This window comes from Hippocampus guttulatus, chromosome 3 (genome assembly GCF_054856545.1).
Source record: "Hippocampus guttulatus isolate MCC_2025c chromosome 3, RoL_Hgut_1.0, whole genome shotgun sequence".
Lineage (NCBI taxonomy): Eukaryota > Metazoa > Chordata > Actinopteri > Syngnathiformes > Syngnathidae > Hippocampus > Hippocampus guttulatus.
In genome coordinates this window covers 2,338,382-2,352,226 of record NC_141263.1, presented here as the reverse complement: position 1 = coordinate 2,352,226, position 13,845 = coordinate 2,338,382, and the positions used below count along the sequence as shown (strand labels likewise).

Below are 13,845 nucleotides of genomic sequence, written 5' to 3'. Positions count from 1 at the left end.
GTTTTTAATTGACTGTTTTTACATTATTTTGTTGTTGTATTGTTATTTTATTTTACATGTAAGGAGCTTTGTCACAGCTCTAGCTGGTATGAAATATGCAATATGAATAAAGTTGAGTTGTATTGTATAGGGACCAGGCCGGCCCGCAAATGGCAAAAATCCTTCGATAGACAGCTCAGTGATTTTCAACCAGTGTGCAACTGATGGGGCACATGAGTCTGAGAGCTTTTGTGTGCGGCGGGATATTACCAAATTTCACTTAATTGGCCAAATAATGATTTATTCATAAAATAAAGTAACTTTGTTCATCTTTTTTCCCCAGCAAATTTTGAGGCAGACGGAACAAATAAATGATCTATTAAATGACAGAAAGTAAATAATCAACCGTACATGTGTGTCCACTTCAGTGACATATTTGTTTTGTGGTGTGCTGTCATATTTTTTTATTTAAACTGTGTGCCTTGGCTCAATACAGATTGGGAATCACTGAGATCGATAGCTCGATAGGTTGAGAGAGATGGAGATTTTTAATCAGCTGTAAATACAGTAAAATATGCAGAATTCATCAGAACTCTATTTTAAAATGCAGATTTGTGTGAAACTCCTTGGATGGAGTCTTGCAATAGTGTAGTTTCTCCCAGAAGTGGACTGGTCAAGTGAAGTGATTAAATAATAATAACACAAAAAAAGGATGTAAGGCAAGTATGCAGATTTCACAGGACTTTTATTTTCAAAAGCAACATTAGATCTAGATGAATCATACTGGGTGGAATCTTGGGATAGTCGAGTCTGCTGCAGAAGTGGACTGGTTTCATGATACAGTATCTATGCAATTTTCCTTTGTAATATTTTATCATATTTCTATTTTGAAATGCGAAATCAGATCGTCAAGGTTCGCAACTGAAAGAAAAAAATAGACAACAGTGACATCTTGCAACTTTGTTAGTTTATTTGAGAGACAGAAAAAGGTTGAAGAACATGACAGACTGGTTCGAGACCAAATCTTGAACTGTGGGGTTGTAAATGTGTTTGTATAATATTGTATTGTAAGTAATGCAAGTACAAATAAAGAGTGCAAAGTTAATGTGCCAATCCATGTTATGACTGAGGAGAAGTGTGTGACTTGACTTCAACTCTGACTTTCTGTATGGAGGTCATGACTTCACTGGACTTGCTTGAAATTGAGTGCAAACTCGACTTGCATGATGTCCGCAACATTAACGTGGGAGTTTCTTGAATGTTGAAGGTTTATACTTGAGACATACTCATCTGTACTGACAAAATATTTAAGTCTTGATTCAGACCGGATGGGGGAAGGGGCCGGGAGTGGGTGGGTGGGGGGCATACAAACAGAGAGCATGGCATCATTGTTACAAAACAGCAAATTCCTTTTTTTAGGGGTTAATTGAAAACAATTTACTTCTAGTGTTCAAAAACAAAAAACATCAAATACTTGCTCCCTGCCCCAAAAAAATAACACTGAACCAAATGCAATAGTTCTCACTGGTTGAGTCACACAATATAAACATATCCTGCTTTCACAAGTCAATGGTACCACTGATTTTGAACTTTTTTGCTGAGCGTTCGCTGGCTCGCTGCTCAAACCTGTTTCCGTAGATGTAAGAGATGAAGCCCTTTATCTCCACCTGAAATACACTGTTCCTTTTCGGGATGACTGCAAAAAATGAGAAAGGAAAATGACATGCGCATGGGCTTGCATGTATGATTATGTGCCTTCTAGGGCTATGGCAATATATCGATTTTTAGATTCATCATGATCCAACAGGATTCAATCATGATTCATAAATGATCAAATGTTCCTGAGCAGTTGTATGTATTTCATACTGCTGCTGTGTCTACTTTTCACTGTTTTTGGGTCACGTGGACCTGTTGGACAATCATCGTATTTCTTGTGATGTCATCTGGTCACGGAGGCGACGTAGTTAATAAGATAAGATATCCTTTATTTGTCCCACACTGGGGAAATTTACAGCCTCCAGCAGCAAGAATGTGGGTAGAAAGAAGAAAGAAGAAAAAACAAACAAACACCGTTCAATTAAGTGCAGTATAAATACAAAATGGATAAATCGCAGTGCTATTTACAATTGTTTTTCACATCATTTAATTATTATTATTATTATTGTTGTTATTTTTATTCAGCAGCCTGACAGCAGTCGGTAGGAACGAGCGTCGGTATGTCTCCTTCTTGCAGCGCGGGTGTAACAGTCTCTGGCTGAAGGAGCTACCTAGTGCTGTCAGGGCGGGCTGGAGGACTGTCCATCATAGCTTTTAGATCGGGTGAATATTAACTTTGGTAGAGGATGCTTTTGGAAATTCAATCCTCCGGTTTAACACTATTCTTGGAGTGTGAGTTTTCCACACATTCCAACAACTCTGAGTTTCCTAACGGCCCAGTGTGTAGCAGAGCGCACACTGAGTTTGTTTCTGGACGCACCCAGAGTCCCTACATCTCAAGTGACGAGCTACAGGTGGATTTAGACTTATCACCTCAACTTTTCTTTCCACACTACTTGAACTACAATCAACATTAAATCCTGTCTGTGTTAACTTGTAGGAGCTGACTCCATTCAATCTAATAATGGTAAATGGAGTGCACTTACATAGCGCTTTATCTACACCCATATGGTATTTGAAGTGCTTTACAAAGCTTCGCAATCACCCAATCACACAGACATTCACACGCCAATGGGAGGCTGCTGCCATGCAAAGGGATAGCGTCATTAGTCTGCTGTTTGACAAACAATATGCCTATTCCTTAAAAAAATAAATAAAATGAAATGACATTCTGGTAATGTCTTGAAAGGAATTTTATTGCATTTATATCATTCTGATGGGTTTTGAAGTGCCTGAAATAAGAAACTGTCGCTCCCTACGATTAAAGTCCTTATAATTTGTTCGAGCGTTCTTGCCAAGAACTTGATACGATTGAATATAGTAGTTTTCTTTTGATTACATACAGTGCTGTGAAAAAGTATTTGCCTCCTTCCAGAGTTCTGTGTTTTTTGCATATTTATCACAAAGTTTTCAGTTCAAACCGATTTTAATATCACACCGAGGACTTTCAATATGCAGTTTCTAATTTAATTTAGTAAGGCATTTAGTCAGGCATAAAAAAAAATCCAAAACTACATGTCCCTATGTGAAAAAGTAAATTCTTCTTTTCGAGTTACCATTATTTTAATACCAACAGTAAAAATCTGCGTGCAGCAGGCTGGCACAGAATCTATTATGAAGAAGTGTGAACCATTTTACACACAATGACTGCAAATTATGAACAGCATGGACATCTTTGCACACAGAACGCCCCCCCCCCCCCACACACACACACACTTTTTTTTTTTTTGTGTTCGGCCCCCTGCTGCTTCTCCTCCTCAAACTACCCCCTTTAAGTGGGGTAGACTATTAGGGACATGTTCCCCTTGAGGAAGACCAGCTTGTCAAAGCAGGCACTGGCCAGGGTAGTCCTCTTTAGCCGGAAGATGTCGCCGGCTGTTGAGAAAAAAAATCTCCGCAGCAGTGGAGCTTGGGAGTGTGGTGTATTGTTTAATAAATTAGTCCACCGACACCTCCCTGTGTTTCGATGGTGCGTTCTAATGCAGCGCGTGTGGTTGGGTGACCAGAAGCCTTCCAAGGCAGTTTTGGTCCTTAGCCCATTTTGCCTGAGTATGTTGAAATTAACTTTTGGGCGCTTTGCGTTGACGTTGAAAATGTACATAGCACGTCACACTGATGTGGACTTTTTTCAGCATTTTTTGGCCACGACATTCATCAAGGAGGAGACTCTGTGCTTGGTGGTTGCGCCTTCTCGGCAGCATGGGTATACCAGCACTGTTTTTGACTGGGAAGAATGTCGGCGCCATTTGACTGTCGTTGCTGGACAGTCCCGGGGCGCTTGTGTCTTGCGCCTGTAATGGGCAGCATTTTTCACAGCCCCGCTTTGTTCAGCGGAGAGATCGGTGCTGTTGAACGGTCTGCGGCTGGATGGATGTAAGGCTTGAGGAGCCGACGATGCGAAGAAAGGAGCGTTAGCGCGGAGCGCCGATGCGGATTTGGAACTGGGAGTCGCGGCTTGGAGTTTGAAGCGGATTACGTGGGACAGGAGAAGTGAACTACCGTATTTTCACGACCATTCGACGCACCGTATGGTTGGGCGCAGTCTCATTAATGGGTGCTATTTCTGTATTTTACACATAGACAAAACACACTGTATTATTGGGCGCAATTTTAAAGTGGTAAAACATACGCCAGCTTAAACATACGGCATGCATGCGCGCACGCTAAAAACACATTAGCTTGTAGCATACGGTAGCATGCCAAGACATACAGATACAAGCTAAAAACACGTTTTTAAAAAGGCAACGAAGCAAAACGGAGTTCCGTTGCATTTTATTTAGCCATCGTACAATGTACTCACGTTTTTCGATCAATCATCACCCAGAAATCCATCAAAGTCCTCATCCTCTGTATCAGAATTGAACAATTGTGCAAGTACCGGTAATCCATCAAAAACGCCGTGTTCCCTCTCGTTGTCAGTCACTCTCATTGCCATGTGGCTCCACAGAAATGATGCCGGCTTTGCCAAAGACTCGAACAACAGTGCAAGCAGACACGTTCGTCCAAGCAGCCACAATCCATTCGCAAATTGTGGCGTAACTCGCCCGGCACTGCCTCTCACTCTTTGTAAAGTTGTGTTTGCCATCGATCATTCATTGTTCCCATGCCGCTCGCAACTTTACTTTGAACGCCCGGTTGATGCCGATGTCCAGCGGTTGGACTTCTTTAGTCAAGCCCCCGGGAATAACGGCAAGATCAGAGTTCATTTGCTTGACTTTGTTTTTCACCGCTGCTGTGAGATGGGCACGCATGCCAAAAGCATAACCGATGGCTTGAAGTTTGAACTGAGCTTCGTAGGCGTGTCTCTTTGTAGAATTTATTTTCGGGGGTTCTTAGAAACCAAAACCGAAGTTGTTTTGCAAAAATGCACATAGCCACACTCTATACAGGTGTTGGTACCTGCTTGTAGCGTCCCTTTAGCGTCCACTTACACGCCCACCCTTCACTCATTGGCGGACCGCTTCCCCGCATGCCTGTCACTCACGTCTGCCTTTTCTCTCTCTCTCTCCATATATGTATATATACACGCCCACCCTTCACTGATTGTCCGACTTCTTTGCCGCATGCCTGTCCACAGTCACTTCCGCCTTTTCTCTATATAAACAGCGTGTCGGCTGTCAGTCAGGTTTTGGAACTCAGCGCATAGACAAGACGCTCCGCATCATAAGGCGTCCTGTCCATTTTGGAGAAAATTTTAGACTTTTAATGGCGCCTTATAGTCGTGAAAATACGGTAATCTCTTTTCGTCAATGGACGCTACAGCTTCTGTTTGCTTTCAAAACTTAGCTTGTAGCAGACGTGTGCACATTTTCAGCATGACGTCTCTGATCCACTGGTGAAAGGACACTTTGATCCTCTCCTCTTTCATCTAGAACTGCTTCAGACAAAGTGTATGCAGAAAAGTGGTGAAGATTGCACGACTGTCTGTGTGCCCTGTGTGTTGTGTTGTGTTGTGTTGTGTTATTTTTGTTATTTTGACTTCAAAATGGCGCCGCGAGAGTGGCTGCCTTTCCAGCAGCTCCTATATTTTGTTGTTCTACTTCTTCCTTTCATAACTTTGCTGCTGTGAATTGGGAATTTCTCCATTGCGAGACTAATAAAGGTTTTCTTATTCTTATCTTACACCCGTGCAAATGAATAAGCAGACGTGGCCGAGTAAAGTAAATAAAATGAAACACACATGCACACAAACACAGTGTGGACCTGGACCCAGAGGCATACAACACAGCCAGCTTTCTGAACCCACTGGATTGTTTACAACTGTTTAAGTGTCAACAAAGACAGCATTACCTGAGATCATCTTCCCTACAATATTATGCACTGAAATAAATAAGAAAAAAAAACAGCTGCTTACCTTTGAGTGTGTCCTGTTTTGTAATAATTTTGAAAACATGTTTGAACTCCTGGATCAAAATTCCTGTAATGCCCACATATGAAGGGCATTTGGACCGAACCACTGTTAAAAAAAAAAAAAAAAAAAAAAGAAGTTACAAACAGATAACTGGAAGATCACATTTAATGAAAAACAACCATCGTCATGTGTTGTGTGGGATTTGTGTGTTGTCTGGGTTTTGCTGGTGCAGAAGGGTTATGGTGGGTTGGGTAGAGTCTGGTGGGTCAGTGTTGGTTCCTTTGGGCAGGCTTGCCCTGAATCGGTGTGTCTGTGTGCTTTGCTTGGAGCTGATTCCGATGCACCTCGTGGATTCTTGGTGTGAGAGGACAGCTCACCTGGCTTCACTGGTAAGATGCCAAAAGCATGATCTGACCTCAATCAGGAGCCACCGTGACTAAGGAAAAACGAGGGGTGCACGCCTCTGTGCACACAAGTGTGCAAATGTGGATGCGTGGTGCAAGTATTTATGTGCACGACGGATTCAATCGCCTCAGTGTGCACGTTTCAAGCATAATTATTGTTAATTAATAATAATTCTTGTAATTATTATAATTATCGCTGCGGAGGAAGGACAGGGGCCGGCAACCGCCCGGCCCCCCAACCCACTTCTGTCAATCCTGCGGGCGGGGCTTCCGGGGAAGACTGGGCCTCCACAGTCATCGGAGACACAAGCACCAGGAGCCGTCGCCTTGTCCTGGGGGCCGCATTCCTCGATAACGAGGGCCTTCACCGACATTATTGAGAAGGTGACTTTTAAAATATATGCCAGAACAATTCCTAGTTATTTTTAAAATAATGTCGTTTGGAACGGAATCCAAGTACCATCATTTCAAATGTCCTGAATACTTTTCACTACGCTCATACCAAATACGCTAATATAGACAAAATAAAAATATTGCTTCAATATACTGTTGCATACAGTGGACCCCCGCTATTTGCTGGGTAGAGAGGGACAGGGCTAGCCCGCAAATAGCGAAAATCGAAAGTTAAATGACGGAATCTCAACGAGTGTGCCATTACTGGGGCACCATGGAAGTCCGCGTTCAATAGTATTTACTTTTAAATATCGATCTTCGTTTATCTGTCTATGCCAGCGATTTATCGCGGTGGACATAACAAATCAATGAATAGAAGATCTATTAGATGGGAGCAAGTTTATAACTAAGGTGTGTGCGCGCACACGCACACACACGCCTAAATCACATTGTGTCATAGTTTAAAAAGGGATGATTGATTTCAGTGACAATTTACCTGTGATAATGGCACCATGGAAGTCCGCCTTCAATAGCTTCTGCTGCACAGACTGTGGACTGCTGCAATAGCGACACATTTCAAAACCAAATTAAGCATTCATGCATCGCTCTTGAAAGGCACTCCAAATATCGAAGCTATCAATCCATCGAGCATTCTATACCGCCGCCCGCATGAGGCTGATGGGTGAGCTGGACCCTGTCAAAGCTGACTATCAGCGAGAAACAGGACAGGTCATCAGCCAAATACAGGTCACAAAGAAACTATTCACATTAACGCAATTTTATCAATCAACCTAACATACATTCCCCCTTCAAGCACAGGGAGAATATGCAAACACCACGCAGCTACGATAGGAATAACATTTGCAAACCACTATTGCACCACGTTGCTCTTATTACATAGAATTCGGGCTGCGATTAAAAAAAAATAAAAAAACGATTAATCATTCAATTATATCAGAGATTAATGTAATGATTCTGAAGGGGGAACAACATGTTTTAATGTCCATCCCACATTATTTCAAAAAAGGCACAAACAAACTTACTTTACTTGATATCTACTGCTAAGTGGCTGCTTCCTAGGATTTGGATAATTTTATATTAAACACAGGGTCTCAAAACAATCGATTACCAAAAATTATTCAATTGATTTGATAATATATTAGTTGTTAATTAGGTAATCGCTGCACTTCAACATAAAGTTATGCATTTGATTTTGAGGTTATTTACCTTGTTGGCTTCAATCCACTGCAGAGATCAATGATATATTGTTTCCAGAGATTATGCAGAGGTAAAAAAAGTTCATACCTGCAGTGATAATGACCAAGTCAGTGACACTGGGACTGAAGAGTACAAACTGGGGTGAAATATAGCGTAGGCATGACATCACAGTGATAACAATACTGGATTGTTGTCATTCACAAACAATTAACATATTTACTGTAGGTCATGACCAACCTCTGGTGTTCACTTTTTATATGGAAGATTTTCAATTCCCTTTTCTGCTGAGCATTTAATCCTTTGGCTTTCTGTTTGTTGATCCTCTTTTTCTTAGGCCTGGTGTATTCCAAAATCACTGCCTTGTGACTCAGCAAACCTTTTTCATCAAGTTGTGGACATAGCTCAGTGTTTTTCTTCAGGAAAGCTCGGGTGAAAGCCACAGCTTTGCAGCGAATCTGAGGCTAGAAAATATTAAGTACATGAAAGAAAGTAGGATGATATGCAGATAGAAATCCTGTAAAGTGAGTTCAGAGATTGTTTTGAAATACATTGTATATTTTTGGAGATAACTGCTGAAAACATGCAATGACACAGCAATGTATTATTGATTCATTGGGGTTGTGTAAATAGTATGTAGTCAACAGTATAGTGTGTGTATAAATATGTACACACACACACACACCGGTATATATTTTTAATTACCATTTCAGCTATCCAGATTTTTGGGGCATGGCTTTAACAAAGTCTAAGTATGTACTTGGACTTTCTGACATGAGTAGCCCCCACTCCAGTATTGAAGTACAGGGAGCCTTCAATAAATCAGTGGCTATTCGGTGCAATTGTGAGTTAATTCGTTTTTATTAAAAGAAGGCTCATTTCAACCAATACAGGAAGCTAGCAATCTATGACTGCAAACCGAAATGCATCTTCCCTGGATGCAGCAATTAAGAGAATATCTTGGTACAGTAATTGAAATTCGCAAGTGTTATATATTTAGTACTCTTTGGGCTAACATAAAAAAGTATTTGTACGGAAAGACTTGTGGGGTTACTGACTAATCGGCAGTACTATATGTGCTAAAATGTCTGTCAGTGTGAGCCACGGGGTGAATAACGCGTGGTGCTGTGTTTAAGAAACGGTTACATTTCCCTGTCTTGACTCTATTATGGGGCGTGAGGGGGCGACTAACTTGTAGCCTTCCAGTTAGCCCTCAAAAGCTCTTTACTGGCGAGCAGCGAGTCGTTGCCACTTGCAAAGGCCCCACGACGACTCGTGGAAGCTATTCCAAACACTGGAGACCAGCAGAACAGATTTAGTAGAAAATAAAGCCAAGGCAGCAGGAGCATCGACAAACACACTGATGCACACTCCGTCATCTTGGACTCCACAATTTCGCCTATCCTGGTGACACGTACAACAAGGGCTGCTTCGCCCAAAAATTGTAGGGGTCGTAGTTGAACAAGTAAAATATATATGATGATTATAATAATAATTAGCAATGAAGTCACACAGAAACCCAATAAAATATTGATGACCTTGCCAGGCCTGATGTGTTTACAAAGTTTCATGAGTGTGCATGCATGTTCACACCCTAAAAAGTAGTGTTGTTTTTTTTGACAAACAACATGTTGCGGCGGCAATAGCATTGCAAAAATTCTCTAATTCGTGTTGCAACATCACAAAGGCCTAAACACTCTTTCGAGTAAATATGAGGTCAATGTAGTGATTCTGCTGGGAGAAAAACATCAACTCATGTATTTATAGAGCACTTTATACCAACCACCGCTGTATACATAGTGCTGTACGGGGAGCAAAAATTATTCATACAACAACAAACAAAAAGACCCGGAGCAGGACATGCCTGGTTTAGTCCTTCCTGACGTTCAAACATGAAGTTTGTGATTCCTCACGAAAAGCTGTTGTGGAAACGCAATGTTCACCGCGAAAGCAAAGATACTTTTGAGGGTTGAATGCACAAATACTCATAAACCTTTGCATTCACATCAGCCCTGGCAACACCATCAATATTTTATTAGGTTATTGTGCGATGTTTTATTTTAATGGCTCAGTGACGCCAACTACAGTTTTTTTTTAATGGCTCAACAATGCCAACAATTTCTTTTAATCAAAGCAGCATTGTCACAATAATGTATGAAAATTTGGAGGTATATGTGACAGCTGAAGACTGACAAAAAAAGGCTCTTGGAGTTACATGCTAAACCAAAAAGGAAGCATTTTGAATTTTCTTTCAAGTTTGGCCACATTTTTTGGCCTTTTATAGAGGACACTTTTTTTTTTAATTCCTTTTGGAGATTTTGTCCGACCATCTTGAAACTATGAGTGTTTCATCTTAAGATATTCAAAATGACAAAAAAAGCAAAGCTATTTATTTCGATGAAGGGCTGTTGCCGTGGCGATGCCCTGTTTGCAAAGCAAAATTGTCGCTGATTTTGATGGTCTTGACATTCATAACAAATTGAAACTTGGCGAACACACATCATGCTCGGCAAGTTTATTCGTTTACTGTGGGATTTTCACAAAACAGCTCAGTAGTGCTTGTGTTTCAAAAAAATTGCCACAGAAGCTGAAATGCATCAAAATTTGTGTTGAATATTTTTTTTGCCATGAAGAAGGAAATGCTTCACAACTCGCCTGCACATACTCCAAAAAAAATCCCTAACTTCATATGCATATTCATCATCGTGACCTGCAGTCATCTATTTTGTCTGTCATTCTTTTCAGGGTCAAGAAAATGTAAACTTTTTTTCCTCAGACCTGAAGTAACAGTGATTTTGGATTGAGATTCCCTAAATACGTTGTTGTGTGGAAAGACCTTCTTTCATTACTCTTAAAAAAAAAAAAAAAAAAGAAAAAGAAAAAAAAGAGTGATGTGATCGACTCACCTCAACCCCAAGAACTTTCACAAGGTCACAAGGAATATGGGTGTCCACAACTGCCTCTGTTAGAAAAAGAATGATGTCAAAAAGAATTTTAGACCATGTTGATTTTGGGAGCAAGTTTGTGATTGCCCAAACACAGTCTGGATGACAAGTCAAGTCAGCAGTTCTGCTGACTTGAATGAAGGCTCCCTGTACTTCAATACTGGGGTAGGGGCTACTCGTGTCAGAAAGTCCAACTTGGACTTTGCCATGCCCCAAAAATTCTGAAATGGTAATTGATAGATAGATAGATAGATAGATAGATAGATGGATAGATGGATAGATAGATATTTGGCTGGCAACCGGTTCAGGGTGTCCCCCGCCTACTGCCCGGAGACAGCTGGGATAGGCTCCAGCATCCCCCCACGACGTTTGTGAGAATAAAGCGGTTCAGAAAATGGATGGATGGATTATTCATTGATTTGAAATATGAATATATATTTAACCACTAAAACTCAACTACTCAAAACTACCATCATTAGCCTCATGCCCATTCATCCCTGTACACTGAACTATATATTTTTTGTCAAGTACAAAATTACATTGTAAATATAATTCAAGCCTCTTGCATTTTAATTCTGTTTCATCCACACCGTTGACACCTTGCATCTTTGCACACATTGAAGCAATACCCGTATCTCTTTATCCTATATAAGTTATCATTGCTGTCCTTTTTTTCTGCCATTTTAAAAATTCTTACGTAAATGGTGTGCTTGCGTTTGGAGCATTCCATATTAGTCTTAGGACTTAGTGGGTGGACTAACCTGGGATCTCAATGATTGTATTTCATGCCATGTCATGGGGAAATGTGTTGGTACGACAGAGACAAGAAGCAGCTTGCAATTGAACTGTTAATATAACTTTTCACAAACTGGGAAGACTTTGTGCTTTTTTAGTAGTGCAATGTTACCCGTGTTTCCACAGCGTTTGAGTGTGAATACCGGTATTCGTTATTTGAAGGAGTATCACTCTCGCAGGCGATGTTAATTTCCTACTAGCATTTGAATATGATCCTTTCTTGCCCTTACCATTAGTGCTAGGAATGTTCTAAAAATGAAGCATGTTGAGGATTCACATACACAATGTATGTAAAACTCAGCTATTGTACGCACCATCCATGTGTTGGCTCTTGTCCGCGTTGGTGATCTATATCGTGATACTTTCGTCTGTTATTCGTGTGTCCACAGGACGTGCTTCCTCATCCAGTTTCCCCCTCTTCCTCCTTTTTTTCTGCAAAACTTTATTTCTTCTTCACTGTGCATACATTCTCGAAGAGGAAATACGCGGCATCTTCAGAAGACATTCGTTTTGATACAGTTGAAACAGAAAAATAACATTGACAAGGCTTTTCCAAAAATAGATTCTACAAAAATCTCTCCAAATGCATAAAAACACAAAAATAAATACATTTCAAAATGATTGTGAAGCAGTTTGCACGAAACGTCCACCTCGTTATTATTGTTGTCGTACTGCGGTCAAACCAGCCTCCACTCACAAAATTGAAGTCAAGTGAGCCGCCACTGCGACTGTCAATACTGTGCATTACGGTAGTCTGCCGCCAGTGAGCGGCGTTGGCCACCTTCAAAATAAAATTTTGAAATAGGACAGAAGATTTGAGCGAGGGTAGTCTGATTGGATATCTGGGGTGGTCTAGTGTCCTACGGACCTGGTCTGATTGAGGAATAACTAACATTCATTTTAAGAGTATTTTTAAAGTAAGGCGAGGAGGTGAAAATGTCGTATTTCAGGGGCATTTTATTCCCGAAAACAACGGGGTGTAATTTGTTCTGCATTCGTGTCGACTCGTATGTCATTAACCACAAGTGAAGTTAAATTGTATGCCCCCTAGATGGTGCCATTACCCTGCCATTGATGTATGATTATTTCGTTGCATCCAGCAATATAATCTGAACGTTATGTTGTAACATTGAAGTTAATTCCTATTTTCTCATATTTGTAGACTCATTTATCTCTCCTCACTACTATCATCATTTCATTCATCTCTCACCAGTCACCACAACATCTATCATCTTCAGAATCATCTCAATCAACATCAAACTTTATTGTTTGTGTAAATTGAGGGGTTCGTAGGTTTTGGATGGATGGCTCTACGTTCGGAATGGGCAAAAATGAGAGATGGACTTCGTTTGAACACAGCTTTTTATTTTCCAACGTCTGCTCCGTAATTCTCGAACGAAGACACCTCTTTCCGGTCACGAAAACACTTCCTGCTTTTCTTCGCCAACCAGATGCAAGCAACATAAGAATATTTCAGCGATTATTAAACAGAATATAATTTAGGTAACTGTAACATAAAAGAATATAATGCTCAAATATAAAATGATAGCAATTAACAATTTAACAAAAGCTTACATTTGTATTTTACTGTGTTCACCTGCAAAGCATCTCCAGGCTGCGATTCAGTAAAGGATACTGAATCGCAGCCTGGAATCCTGTCTCTTCATCCCTGTGCTCTGACCGGCACACGATCCGGTTCACAGTTAGCCCCTTGAGCAAATTAGCCCGATTGCCTCCCCAACAATATCATTCATGTTTCTTGCAAAAACACCCAAATTGCATCTTGTCTTCGCTTTTTAAAATGTTGAGATATTGCAAGTATTTTTGCTTCCAATCCTTCTTCAAAATAAATGCAATAATATTTGAACGAACAATTTTTTACTGGACTCTCATTTCAAAATCAGTTATTCATCAATTAAAATGAAACTATCGTATTTATTTGGGTTTGCAGTCATAACATAACACGACTGCCTGTCAGATTATTAGCCTTGCTCGTGACTCTGTCTCCGAGTGCTTAATTTTCTAGACGTTCTTGACATTTTCCCTCATAGCTTCTCGCCATGTTTTTTTAAAGTATCTTTTTATGTAAGTAGTTCCTGTTGATTAT

The 13,845-nt window shown here is 40.5% G+C and overlaps 1 protein-coding gene across 2 annotated transcripts; it reads right to left on the bottom strand.

Annotated features, from left to right (window-relative positions):
• Window positions 1-927: 927 nt before the first annotated feature.
• Window positions 928-12,415, bottom strand: pop4 (POP4 homolog, ribonuclease P/MRP subunit). Of its 2 annotated transcripts, none has more exons than XM_086107162.1 (7): window positions 12,053-12,403; window positions 10,905-10,960; window positions 8,239-8,462; window positions 8,011-8,088; window positions 7,280-7,341; window positions 5,990-6,091; window positions 928-1,675 (listed from the first exon to the last, which is right to left on the bottom strand). In XM_086107162.1, exons 1-7 carry the CDS (start codon window positions 12,057-12,059, stop codon window positions 1,539-1,541), a joined length of 666 nt encoding a protein of 221 aa, XP_085963288.1. In that variant the 5' UTR covers window positions 12,060-12,403; the 3' UTR covers window positions 928-1,538. The 2 variants fall into 2 exon arrangements, with proteins under 2 accessions (XP_085963288.1, XP_085963289.1); XM_086107163.1 differs by lacking the exon at window positions 928-1,675 and adding an exon at window positions 1,682-1,994 and having other exon boundaries at window positions 12,053-12,415.
• Window positions 12,416-13,845: the final 1,430 nt, after the last annotated feature.